Below are 13,909 nucleotides of genomic sequence, written 5' to 3'. Positions count from 1 at the left end.
ATCACGTCACTCCCTCTTCAATCATGTTTGAAAAAATCCTACCAGGACTGACCAGATCCTGAATGGTCCGGTCACAACCTCCTTTCCAGCTTGAAAGCCTGCAGTGCTTCTCAGCTCCACAGCTTCCTGGGGTGATGATACTTCTAACAAAGGCCTTTCTCCCTGGCCCTAGGATGATGTGTCCCATCCTCCCCTCACAACTGGCAGCCTGTCTTTGTTCAGTCCTGGTGCTATCACCCAACACTTACTGTGGAAAACTAATCTCAATAATACACAAAAAGGCATCGCTTTCAAGTATACATTACTGTGCATGTCATTTGAAAATCCAACAATGCTGAACTAAGACGTTAACACGATAAAGTATTCATATTTTTATCATATTGCATGCATTGAAATGTGCTACAAAATTTTCTTTCTACTAATTATTGTAAGTTATCTGAGGTAGGCGTCGTGTCTTCCACTACTTTTATATTTCAAAAAGTCCTCAGAATAAAGATGCTCAGACGTCAGTTGCTCCATACTCAGCCTTCAGAGGAGTTATACATGAAGCTCAAGGAACATCACAATAGTTCTTTGAAAAAGAAGAGCATGGTGGAAGATGAAGCCGACTTCATTAGTGAAAAATGCCCTGTCAGTACCTTTCTGTCCGAAGAATAAAAATCAGTGACGTGCGACCTGAAGCAAAAGCCTCCTGAACCTTGACGCAAATCATTAGTCAGCTTCCTGCAGCGACTCTGGGCTGGATTTGTACTTTCCAGGTAGGGTGGCTGTGCACTAGACTTCCAGGCCTGGGAAAAGGACAGTCACACCCTCACTCAGCTGTGTTAAAAGCCCAAGGCTGGCAGGCTGTGGTACAAGGTGCTGGTTAGGGCCACGGGAACAGGAGTCAGACCTCCTGGATTCAAATCCCATTCTTCCTGGCCCCAGCCGCGCAACCTTGGGCAACCATTTAACCTTTCAGTGTTGGGTTAAGTGGGGACAATACTAGTACCTACCTCCTAAGGTGGCTGTAATAAGTGAGTTAATCCACAGAAGCGCTTGGAATAGCGCCTGGCTGGCACACAGCGGACTTGTTAACATTACAGTCTTTCGACTAAGACATTCTGCCTGGATATGAAACAGCTCCTGTGAGTTACAGACCTTGAGGTCCCGGAGCTGAGTGGCCATGGTTGGGGACTCAGAGAGGAAGGAAAAAAAGAAATCAGGGTAGGGGCAGAGGGAGAGCTACGGTGACATTTATTCACCGGAGCCCACCTAAAGCCTCCGTCTCCGGGCCTCCGGTCTTCACCGTTTCTCCGAGGAGTCGGATCGGCAAGCAGCGCAGTACAGCCCTTCTCCAATCAGACACCCTAAGGCTGGCGCCACGTATGCGACCTGGTCCAATCTCGTCCCCTGGAGGGCGGAAACGCAAACTTCCTACCTGCACCTGTGGCAGCGGTGGACGCCTCCTGGATTTTTTTTTTTCTTCCCGCTGCCCCGGGGTTCTGGTTTCTCGAATCACTTGGCGAACGACCAGCAGGTGGGTAGATGTCTTTTCCCGCGCGGAGGACCGAAAGCGTAGGAAGGGTAAAAGCAGCCGAGTTCCCATCTCCCGGCGGCTCTCGGGCAGCGCCAGCAGGGAAAAGGGACGAGCCCGAGAATGAACGAATAGTAACCAGGAGAGCAGCCTGGGCATTCACCTGGGACAGTGAGCCTGGTACCCATCCGCCGCGGCTCCCTCGGGCCAGAGCCGACTGCTCTGCGAACCAGGATCTGTCGCCGCCGCCGCAGCCGGCAGAAGTCGGAGGCGCCAGGAGAGACCAGTAGCAGCAGTCGGCTTGACGGGACTGAAGATTTCGGCTGGCACACCTTCCAGAAAGAAGCCCGACCTCCCCAGGACTGCGCCGAGGGACGCCGCGCGGCGGTTTGCAATTTACTCTTAGCGCACCCCTTCCGTACACTCGGTGGCGAGCGCGTCGCGGAGCCGCGAAGTCCTGAGCAGGTGAGCGATCAGAGCGGTTCCGCGGGTGCCAAGACAGAGCCCTTTGGGGTGTCACCCTGGGGTGGGAGGACTCCCCGGGCTTCGGAGGAGAGGTGGCGAGCCGCAGGCGCTCTGTGTACATGTGTGTAATTTGCCATCTTTCCCTTGAGCAATTCGTGCAAAGCCCTTCGGTGCACACAAGTTGATAGCGGAGAAGAAAGTGTAGGGTAGAAGACAGAAAGCATCAGGACCTCCCACCGCCACCACCGGTGAATGACTGGGGGGTGCTTTTCCAACCTGCAAAGTAGAGGGAGCAGGACGTTTGTACACCCAACTGCAAACTGTGCCTGAGGGTGTGGGTGCGTTTTGCACGGAAAGAACTTTTGGCCCTGTTTTCTTCTATTGTTTCCAAGTCGCAGTCGGAGTGTGCCCTCGGGGCGGACTGGGGAGGAGCCGGGGCTTCGGTCTCTGCGCGCAGCCGAGGCCGCCGCGCCGCCTCGCGTAGGCGCTCAGACCTTCTCTCCGGTGTTCCAGGAGGACAACGTCCAACAACAAACTGATGCGTTCCACGAGCGTTCCGCGCGTGGGATGGGAAGGAGCCCGACGGAAACCTGGAATCCAGCCGCCGGCAAGCGACTCCTGAGCATTTGTAGAGTTAGAGCAGGACAGACCCACACAGCGGGCAGGGGAGTCTAGCTTCCGAGATTAGCACCTTAAATGTTGATAAACAACCCTGTCACTCCGCACAGTGGTCTTTTGAAAGCTGGGAAGACGCAAATTGACTTGGAGTTCCCGGTCGCGCGCGCTCTCCTTGGAGGAGGTAATTGCGCAAGAAAAGGAACTGAAGCCTTTAATTTGTAACTAAAATTCTCCAGAGTCGAGTTGCCTAATACAGACTCGAGGCATATTTCAATACAGAACTAAGGGAGGAGGACATTTGCCGCTTGGTCTCATCTCAACCTTCGGTCGGGGGTGGCTTCAAAGAGACTCAAGATTGGACTCAGGAATAAAAGGAAGAACAGGCTGGCGGTTTTCAAGGGAAGTTAAGTCGAATCGTGCTTCTCTGAAAGTCACAAGGCAGAAGTTATGGCAAAAGCAGAATTTAATAGAAACAAAACAAAAACACCATGAGCTTGTCCCTCGCTCTTCCGGGATTGTAAATTATCCCGAAGAATCACATGGAAAAGGTTCCTGGAACAGAAGTCTAGGGAGCAAAAACCTTTGACAGGAATCTCATATTCATTGTTCCCCTATAGCAGGGAAGCACTTGCTTTCGGGCCGCCGCCTCCCAGGTGCTCATCCAAGGGAAGGCAGTTCTGGGCCTGTGGGTCACCTTGGGGCGTCCGTCTACAATCAGGCCGACTGACAAGACAGGCCATTTCCGCTTTCAGGCCGGGTTAACACAGGTGCCAGGGAACCTCCGCTGGGTGCCCCTCGCACACTGACCACTGCACTGCCCCTGGGGGTACCGCGAAGGTTGAGGACCGAGAGTGCCTAGAGCCAACCTCGAGACCAGACGGTGGCGCCCTGGAAGCCACTCATCCGCCTGCACTCCTGGGGGTGGGGGTGCAACAGTGCCCTCTGAGGGCTGCGCGTCTCTGGGCTCGCGCGGCTCTGGGCGCTGGGACCCCAGCCGATCCGGTGTCTAGCGGAGCGAAAGGGAGGACATGGGATTGGGGGGACACGACAAACCCAGTAAGTAAGTTTTGTTTTCTTCCCCAGCATACACCGCTGCCTCGGATCCCACCCCGCCGCCCGGTTGCGAAAAGCCGGGGAAGGAGCGGAGTGGACGCCGGAGGCCACCGGGAGAGAGGGGCTGCTGCCGCCGAGGCCCTTCCCCACGTGCGGCGCCCCGGGGCCCTCGGCCCGCTGGCCATGGCCGACAGCGGCGGCACGGGCAGCTCGGGCCCCTGGTGGAAATCGCTAACGAACAGCAGGAAGAAAAGCAAGGAAGCCACCGTCGGAGCGCAGCCTCCCGCCCAGCCTACCCCCGGGGAGCCCGCGGCCCCCGCGCCGCCCAGCCCGGACTGGACTAGCAGCTCCCGGGAGAATCAGCGCCCCAATCTCCACGCGAGCGCCGGCGATCCCCACAAGCCAGACAAGTTGGTCGCGGAGAAATCCGGCAACAGCCGCCGCAATTTGAAGATTTCGCGCTCCGGGCGCTTTAAGGAGAAGAGGAAAGTGCGAGCCACTTTACTTCCGGAGGGAGTGAGGTCCCTGGAGGAGGCAGGTTTCCCTGGTGACCCCCACGACGACAAGCAGTAGCCGGATCGGACTGTCCTGCCCACCGCGCCTCCCCAACCCCCCAGTTCTAAACGCGAGAATTCTGGCCCGCCCTAGCACTCGGTGTGTCTCATCCCACCAAATTCAGAATATTCACGCAAGGCTTCCAAGATTTTATTTTCCTGGAAGTGGAAGTGTCAATTGAGTTTTCAATATTTCGTGACTCAAGGATGCATTAAATATTTATCTGCGGTAAGAGAAGATACAGAGAAAGTTGTCATAATATTATCTTCAAAAGGCTATTCTGTGGCCTCCTGTGTGTCACCTGTGGGAGTGAGACAGGTGCATTTCTAAGAGATGGTAGTTCCACTGGATCTGTGCAGCCCCTCCGATGAGGAAGCGGGCTCTAATTCAGAACTCGCTATTGGAGGGCAAATCACAGTGCTGATTTTAATGCCTGAGAAATGCACTTTAGAAGCACTTCTGTAGACTTATACCTGAAGTGAAGGGATGCGAGAGAGGAGGGAGCATTCTAAATAGGAGCGTGTTAAGTAAGGAAAGATTGCTTTTAATGTTGAACTACAAAACTGTCCTGCCTATTTTACTGTGGACTATTAAAATAGTTGTACTGTTTAAAGGTGACTTAAGGTGACTTTTGTACTTTTTCCATGGCAAGACTGAAGCCCATCATACTTCAAAGCAGGCGTGCAAAATCTGAGGTGACAGAGTTAATCATTTGCCACACAACATAACAACTACTCTTGGAAACCTTCAGGGAGGAGAACATTTCTAGAAACTAGCAACACCCAGACTGGAACCAGTTAGCCGGATATCCCCATTTACTGACCAAATTCCAGGAAGGGAGGGAAAGGTCTTCATTCGTTATTCCTAAGTTCTCTTTTTTACTTCAGTGCATCTATATACATAAGTCACAGTGACTTGTGTCATTATTTTCAGTCTCCGTGTGAGCCTTACCAACAATTGTCTGGAATTACACAAACAGACGGACCGGATTCTTAGTTTGTGCAAAGCCGGCTTCTTTTCCCACGCTTTTGTTTCAAAAGCTTCTTTAGTCTGATGTATGTATGCATTTATCTAGTTTCAAAGCCTTTAGATCGACCAACCTGAAGATTCTTAACAAAAATCTACCTGTTTGCTTTTGTTGTGAACTTCAAGAAAAAAAAAGAGTAAATGAATACCACTTGCTTTCAGCAAATTACAAGAGGGTTATTGTAGTTGTTAAGGGGCTCTGGAACCTTTTCCCACCACTATTCAGTTCATTTATAAACATCCAGAAATGCATAGCAGGGGAATTAAAATGATCAAAGTGTATTTCTTTTTTAGATAACTATAGGCAAGAACTTGATTGGAGTTTCTGAATTTGTAATAGGTATGTAGAGAGGCAGTTTTCTGTTTCTCTCAAATTAGTAATGTATAAAATAGCAAATCATGTCAATTGTCTAAAGAGATTTAACAAAGAAACTTAATAGAAATGGCTAAAATGGATTTAAGTGAGTGAATCAAGCCTGGCTACCAGCAGAACAATAGGGTGTTTCCACATACTCAATAATGAGTTTCCACATACTAAAGACTTTCTCCAAAGGAAATTGTTTACATGGGGATCACGACCACCTTACATGATAAGGGAAAGTATGTGAGCTTTTTTTTTTTTTTAACCATGAAAGGGCTTTTCTGGTGTGTATTTAGAACTGGAAACTACGTGACCAAAGTCTCATCAGGGTGAACTTCCTGGGTAAGAAAGAATTTACATCAGTGTTAAGCGGGCCTACCATCTCTCGACTCTGATGGAGAACTTGGAAGAATTTCATGGTAAGGGAAGGGAATGAGGGCTGGCAGAGCCTTGGGGGTGCATAGAGCAGAAGCCGTCAAATAAGGCTTTGGGACACTTTAAAGAACTTTTTTTTTTCCCTTAAAAATTCCTTTACATCCACAAAACACTGACATTTTTCCCGGTTCTATATCATGTTTTGGGCCCTATCCAAGTCTGTAATTGCTGTCGGTAATCAACAGCAGACAGATAGCATGGGAACTTATTAACAAGACATCTTTACCTCACAGTGCTGAAAGAATTTAAAGTTACGCTAATGTGAATGATGACGATGAGTGCAATTCTTAATCTGCAACCAAGGTTTGTAATGACATCGTTTTAAAGCAGTCCTAGTCAGGCAGCAGGAGTGCCCTGATTTAATCCCACCTCAGTGAAACCAGAAACCAAGCAAAATCGGCACGATAGAAAAATCATGAGAAAGATGAGATCATTTGACAAAGTGTCTTGCTGGGGTTTATATGATTGAGAGATGATTAAGTGCATTTACATCACATGCATGCAGATTTTAAAAAAAAAATGTAAACCTCAAGATAATTTATAGAAAACAAAGGGCAAATGTTGAATTAAATTTTGAGTTCACTAGATTAGAGACTTTTGTTCTCTTCGACCCTCTTGCAAATGACACTTTATCCACAAGTTTGGAAACCATTAAAGAAATTTTAATACCATGTTTCCAAATGAGATTTTTAAATGGAACAAAAATCTAGTGGTGTGTTTGCTAAATACGTAACCACAATAATTATATGCACAGGTACTTTTTTGCCTCAGTGACTCTCCCTGCAAAGTCTGAGGCCAAGCAGTGACTCATATTACAGGTCACCTGCAAGTCCCTTTACGTTCCTGCTGCTATTGTTCATTCCATTGTGAGTTGCATTGAGACTAGTTTGCATATGCAGTTAGGAGATTCTGCTTGGAAATAATTTTTTCTGCTGTGACACATAATGTGAACTCAACAACGTTGATCTTGCTGTGTCCTTAAAAGGGAACTATAAAACTAATGACCAGTAGCATTAGCTAAAACTTTGTCAGAAAGAGTTCTCCTGAGACGCTCAGCAGAGAATTTTGGCACCTCGAAATAAAGAAAATGAACAGAAAGAATTTCAAATAAAAGGTGAACCAGAAAGGAAAAGAATGGGACACTAATAATATCCAGTGACCACATGGGATCTTTTATGAAAAAGAGAGAGAGAATGAAAATATTATTTTTCCCTAGAGTGTCAGCCAGACTACAAGCAAATGCACACACACAAAACTAGCTTGACAGATGCAGTAAGGCAAACTGGTCTTTGGAAAGTCTGTTTTATTCGTGTAGCATTTTATTATTATAATTATACAGAAATTAGGGTATTCTTTCCGAGGACAAGCTCAAGTTTATTTCCGTGGCAAGTAGAAAGTGGGACCAGAGATATTTTATGCCCATGGGTGACAACACACAAGTACCTTAGATTGGAACCAACTGTGCAGACCAGGGCAAACTCAGTCATCCACAAGCTGCTGTCCCATTACAGCATTGTTCTTCTCACCTGTTTTTTGTCCTCCCCGGCCCCATTGTCACCATGCCCCTGAGCCATCACACAAGCACTCAGACTAGGCTCAGAGACATGGAAGAGGGGGTACTGGCGGCACAGGGGTGTTCCCCAACCCCCTGCAGACACAGCATCTTGACAACCACTTTGTCCAAGGTGGGCTTGCAGACTTGGAATATGGGGTCCATCGTATTTATGGTGAGAGAAGATTATCGCTAAGGAGATGATGTACAAGGAAACTGCACAGGCCTTGCCTGAGCAGAGGACAGTTGGCCATTTTTATAGAAATGGTAATAGCTATGGACCACAGCAAGTAAGAATAAGAGAGGATATAAGCGATCCTTCCAGGTAGTCAAAGCAAGAAATGTAGTGTTGCTTCCAAACCCAATTAGGCTGCCGATAACACAATAATGGACTGGAAAATCTCATATCAGAGTTGTGGATAAAACCTCATGCAATAAAAATATTCATGAATAAGGTGTGTAACAAGACTGCTTAACCACAAGATAAAGATGTCTGGCCCCAAAACTGGAAAGGTTCATATGGAAGAAGCTGGAGGGTCCTCGTCCTGAGAGGAGCCGGTTGAGCAGGAAATGTGGGACCATGTGAAATCTCCGTGCCTTTTTCGAAGGGATTTTCCTTGAGTTACAACTACCCTGGGTCATTCATTTCTTTCTAGTGCTAGTCAACAAATATAACCGTTGATTTCATATTCTACAAGAATGGCAGAAGCACAGTTTTCCATGACACCTGATCATAGTTCTCTCTCTGACTTGCTTTCAGATGAGTCTGAGATGATCTGGGTGCCAGTTTATTCCTCTGTAAAATGATGAAATGGAGTCTGTAGTCCATCTTCAAAATTCTCTTCCAGTATTCTGCTATTTTGAGCAACTGGTTGTAAAAGTTAGTTCATATAATGCTCATCGTTGACTATCAAAGACCAAGTGTTTTATAAGTCCATTAGTGACGGTCAGAGGTGGGGAGCCAGGAGGGAGGCCAAGTCTAAAGTGTAATGAGACTACCGCCATGTGGTAGGGAGCTGCCACCACCATGCTGTCACCGGCCCAATAATTGGGGTTATTCTGCTATTGGAAACATCACGCCTTACCGTTCCTGTCTAGAATCAAATTGCAGTAAGGATAGCTCCTGATAGTGTGTTAGCATTCAGAAAGTGTGCTTTCACAACCATTATCACAATTGTTCTTCAAAACTAACCCTCAAAGCCTCCGAATCCTGCCAACGTACCTGATTCTCTACTCTTGTTTAAACTCAACTTTTTTCCATTCCTGTCTATGTTGCCCTACGTGAGGAGTTCTTCTCTTCCAGACACAGGGACCTGGAGACAATCATTTCTTAACTCTTCTCCCAACTCTGTTTAAAACAGTGCCGGCTAAGGTCAAAGCCCTTCACAAGGGCTGCCACCCATGTCCAGCCATTCCATGTGATTGACAGTTCCCTGAGAGTGGCTACGCTTTGCCGTGCCTGCGGGCTTCTGTCTGTCCCGTTGCCTCCGTTTGGCCTATTCTTTCCCCCCCACCTGCCTGGCAAAGCCTCAGTCATCCTTTGAGAGTCAAGAGTCTCCTCCCATGTAACTGTCATGGTCCGGCTTCCCCCAAACAGAGCTGATCGTTGTGTTGGGAAACATCTATGAGTAATACCTTCAGGCCTGTGTTCCCTGCCATCACTGACAATATTATATGTTTGTGATCATGTGTCTCTCTTCCTCATTAGTTGGGAACACAGAGAAATTCAATGGGCAATGCTCATTCTTCATACTCCTTCACAAACTCCTGGCTAACCTACAAGGCTATGGACCCTCCAGGTAGCAGGCATAGCTAGCATATAGCTCTTGGTAGGGCCATACTCTTTGCTCCTCTAGGGAAGCAGGCTATGTCTGGCTGGTAGAGAAATTTCTGGGAGTTGTGACTCAGAGTTTGATCAGGAGAGAGAAAACACACAATTTGAACAGAGAACATTTCATATAAAAACTATTATGTAAACAGAGATTGGAGTAACAAGGGATTGGCTAGTACAAAGTAAAGGGAACCCAAAAGAACACAGGAAGAAATATAGAGGGCAGCCACTCCTCTGGAGCTGAGACAGAGTGCTCGGGGAAGAACCCCTCTTCCTTTCAACCCTCTAGACCTCATAGGAAAGTGCATGGCTGTGACCCACCAATTGGTAGAGAAATAGCTGTGGTGTCACACTGATGGAACTTGCTGGAAATCCATCTGCTAGAACTGGTCACTGTGTGCCAGAGGGCACTAAAGCACTAATCACTCAATTCTTTGAGCTTCATGGATAAAAACGTAGGCACTATCACTGTGTTAATCCATTATGGGGGAAAATTTGTGTTTCTGTAGTCTAGGCTACATTGGTTTCAAGAGGGCAGTTGCTGGCCCATAAAATGCCTTTGTGAAGGTGAGAGAAAGGTCCTCCTTCCTTGGGTGGACTTCAACCCTACACACGCCCCAGGCAGGTGCTCTTGTGCAGTAAACAACCTACACAGCCTTACACAGCAGCTCTGAGTCCACAAATAGATGGAACTATGCCCCAAAGGTGAAGGGATTCAGTAAAGAACAGATGAGCCAGCGTGACAGGAAGCTCAGGTTCTAGACCCACTTTTCTAACCAATAGTTGTGTGGTCTCAAGCGAATCACTTAATTGCTCCAGACTTTCCTTTGCTCACTTGTACAATGAGAAGTTCAGATATGTCAAGTTCAAAAATTCCATTACTGTCACGCCTATATAAGGGAAGCATTGTCTACCTTGATGTGCAAAAACAGACCAAGCTCTCCAATACCGGCAACAAATTCCAAAACCTCAAAGAGGGGGTTTCTCAACCCTTTCCATGACATGCTAAAAAACCGTTGTAAAAACTAAGGTCAGGATGAGAGCAAGGCTGCAGAGAGAACCTGACTGGGATGGAAGATGATCATTATTTGAAAAGAATAACGGATAAGGGCCGTGAAGGGGGACTTCAGTTGTGGGACCCCCATGCGAACTTCCTCAGTACTGAGCTCTGTCCCTTCATTAGCAGTCATATTGCTCAGCCTCCTATTGCAAAATTGTTTGGGTTTATTTTCAATACTTTGCTCTTTAAGACAATGCTATGCAGAATAATTGGAATGTAGATCATTTTGCACCTGTGTAAAATTTTTTTGTAAAATAAAATTCTAGAAGCAGGCATGTTGGGTCAAGGAATATATACTTCACAACTTTTTTATAGACACGTGTTATAGATATTGTCAAATTGCCACTGTGAGGGTTGCACCAATTTATGCTTCACCAGTGATGTATGAAAGTTTCTGTTTCTCCATAGCCTCACCAAGAGAGTATTATCAAACTTTTGGATGTTAGCTATGTCAAGGTAAGAAATGGTATATATTCAAAGTAATTTTAGTTTGTATTTTTCTTATTATGAGTAAGCTTAAGCATCTTTTGGAACCTTTAATTTCTATATCTTTTATGATATAGAACCTTGTTCATATCTTTTTCCATTTTTTCTATCATGTTATTGGTTTAATTGTTCTTTAATCATGAGACATATGCTAGTCTTTTTTCTCTAACCAGATTGCTCTTAACTACATTTACATGACATTATTGAACTATTGTATTCTTTAATTTTCTTGTGTTATGTTGTTTTTTGGTAGGGTTTGTGTGTGTGTGTGTGTGTGTGTGTGTGTGTGTGTGTGTGTGAGTGAGTGTGTTTGGTTTTTTTGTGGGTTTTTTTTTAATGGGTTTATTGTGAATCTCCAACCACTCTGTCAATTCCCTGAGTACAGGACCTATAGATTGTTTACTTATTCTATTCTAGGGTGAGGCTAGAGAATCATTTACCAACGATAATTAGTTGGCTTACTGAATGAGTGAGAACAGAAGAACTGAATGTTTTCTGGAGGTTGAGATCTCATCTATCATGGGTTGAATGATGGCCCCCCAAAAGATTGTCCTAACCCTCAGGATCTATGACTATGATCTTACTTGGGAAAAGGATCTTTACCGATTCATAAGTTAAAGATCTTAAGATGAGATCATCCTATATTACCCAGGTGGGCCCTGAATCCAACAGTGTCCTTAGAAGAGACACACAGAGGAGAGACAGACAGAGAAGAGGAGAAGGGTATCCAAAGAGGGAGGCAGGGGGTGGAGTTAGGCAGCCACCACCCAAGGAATGCCTGGAGTCCCAAGGAGCTGGGAGAGGCAAGAAGGAATCTCTCCCAAAGCCTTCAGAGGAAGTGCAACCCTGCCAACATCTTGATTTCAGACTTTTGGCCTCCAGAACTGTGAGAGAATAAATCTGTGTTGTTTTAAGCCACCACGTTGATGGTAATTTGTTGTGGCAGCCATAAGAAACTAACGGTTCTTCACTCCATTGGTCTTCTCTCTTCCATATTCATTAAATAAATGTTATTCAGCTGACTGTTAGAGGAGAGAAAGGAATGAAGAAGCTACAGAAGCACGGGAGAAGAGAGAAAATGTGGGATTGGAAACGTTGGAGTGGAGAATGAAAACGAGAAGAGGAGAGAGAGGAAAAGAAGGGCAAGAGAAAGAAAAACTGAAACAACAAAAAATAAAGAGGAAAAGGAGGTAAGGGTGGGTTGGCATCCGCTCAGATATTTGGCCTTTTCCTTTGTCCTCATCTTTCTCCACACAGTGTCTCTTTCTGCTCTCCCTCAGCCTCTCCCAACCCCCTCAGGCTTTCCGCCACACTAAACAAGTTCATTTTTGTGATATTTAGATTTTTTGGGTCCCATCCTACGTTTCTGGTTTCCAATTTACAGGCACCAGTGACAGGGGTAGAAGCCTCCGCAGAGGCACATGGTCTTCCGGAAAGCTCCTCCATCCACCTTTCCATCAGTCACCCTAAGGAGAGGCGGAGAGGCCCCGGGGTCCAGGTCATTCTAGCATGCAGGGGGTCTTCCTGGCAGAGGCGGAGTACGCCAAACCGACACTGTCTCAAGTACCCACTCAGAATGCTTGTGCAGTCACATCAGCCCACTCTGTTTGCCACCCACAACACAAGTCAGTGAAACAAAGGAAGTAACCCAGAATTGCAAAGTGTGCCCTCTGAAAAAATTCCAAAGGCTGGAAAAAATGTGATTATTTTGCTGTTTATCTTTTGGCTTTAGGTATCTCTGTGCTGCCTCTAGTGGTCGCCGGCAGTAGTGTTCCCCAAAGGAGCTCATTGTTTGGAAATTCCTCACCCATTTTTCGAAATTTTCTGTGCTTTTTTAAGGATTTTATTTAGGATTACTTTTACATAGAGAATGTGTCTAAGCATTTTTAGAGTCAATTCCTTTTTTTGGCTTTTTCCCATCAGAAGTATGAGAGTTCCAGATACTTCACGTCCTTGCCAGGATTTGGTATTGTCAGTTTTTGCTTCTGTTTTAAACACTTTAAAAGGTATGTAAAGGTATCGCATTGTTTTAACTTGCATTTCCTTAATAATGTTGAGCATCCTTTTAAGTGTTTGTTTACTATCCATATATATTTTTTTGGTGACGTGTCTATTCAAATCTTTTGCCCATTTTGTTTTAGATTTTTTTCTTGTTGAGTTTTGAAAGCTCTTTATATATTATGGATATAATACTTTTGTCTGATGTATGATTTGCAAATATTTTCTCTCTGTCTGTAGCTTGTCTTTCTTTCTCTACACAGTTTCTTTCACAGACCAAAACTTTTAAATTTTGTGAATACCATGTTAGCAATTTTTTCTTTTATGTAGTAGACCTCTAATCTCATATCTAAGAACTTTTTGCCAAATCTAAGGTCATGAAGATTTTCTTTTATGTTTTCTTCCAAAAGTTTTATGTTTTACCTTTAGATCTATGAACCATATTAAGTTAATTTTTATGCAAAAATTCATTGACATTCATTTTCACATACCGTGTTTCCCCAAATATAAGACCTAGTCAGACAATCAGCTCTAATGCATCTTTTGGAGCAAAAATTAATATAAGACCTGGTATTATATTATATTATATTATATTGTATTATATTATATTATGACTCAGGCTTATATTATAGTTAAATAAGACTGAGTCTTATATTAATTTTTGCTCCAAAAAACGCATTAGAGCTGATTGTCTGGCTAAGTCTTATTTTGGGGGAAACGTGGTATGTATATTATTCAATTGTTGTAGTATCATTTGTTTTAAAATGACACCTTAATATTTATGCTTTCAGTACACAAACATAATATATCTGTCTACTTAGTTCTTCTTTAATTTCTTTCATCAATGTCTTGTCATCGTTAGCATAAAGATTCTGCAAATATTTTGTTATATTTATAGTCCTAAGTATTTCATTTTTTGGAGTCATTGTAAATGGCACTTTAAAAAAAAATTT

The 13,909-nt window shown here is 45.0% G+C and overlaps 1 protein-coding gene across 3 annotated transcripts; it reads left to right on the top strand.

Moving 5' to 3' along the window:
- The first annotated feature begins 1,654 nt into the window (after positions 1-1,654).
- PRR15 (proline rich 15) lies at positions 1,655-10,766 on the top strand. 3 transcript variants are annotated; one of them, XM_033088122.1, is made up of 3 exons: positions 2,595-2,780; positions 2,879-3,252; positions 3,683-10,766. In XM_033088122.1, the coding sequence occupies exon 3, from the start codon at positions 3,836-3,838 to the stop codon at positions 4,223-4,225; it is 390 nt and encodes a 129-aa protein (XP_032944013.1). In that variant the 5' UTR covers positions 2,595-2,780; positions 2,879-3,252; positions 3,683-3,835; the 3' UTR covers positions 4,226-10,766. The 3 variants fall into 3 exon arrangements, with proteins under 3 accessions (XP_032944014.1, XP_032944013.1, XP_032944012.1); XM_033088123.1 differs by lacking the exons at positions 2,595-2,780; positions 2,879-3,252 and adding an exon at positions 1,655-1,981; XM_033088121.1 differs by lacking the exon at positions 2,879-3,252.
- The last annotated feature ends 3,143 nt before the right edge of the window (positions 10,767-13,909 follow it).

The sequence above is a fragment of the Rhinolophus ferrumequinum genome, chromosome 20 (assembly GCF_004115265.2).
Source record: "Rhinolophus ferrumequinum isolate MPI-CBG mRhiFer1 chromosome 20, mRhiFer1_v1.p, whole genome shotgun sequence".
In the NCBI taxonomy this organism is placed as follows: Eukaryota; Metazoa; Chordata; class Mammalia; order Chiroptera; family Rhinolophidae; genus Rhinolophus; species Rhinolophus ferrumequinum.
This window is presented reverse-complemented; position numbering and strand designations above follow the sequence as displayed.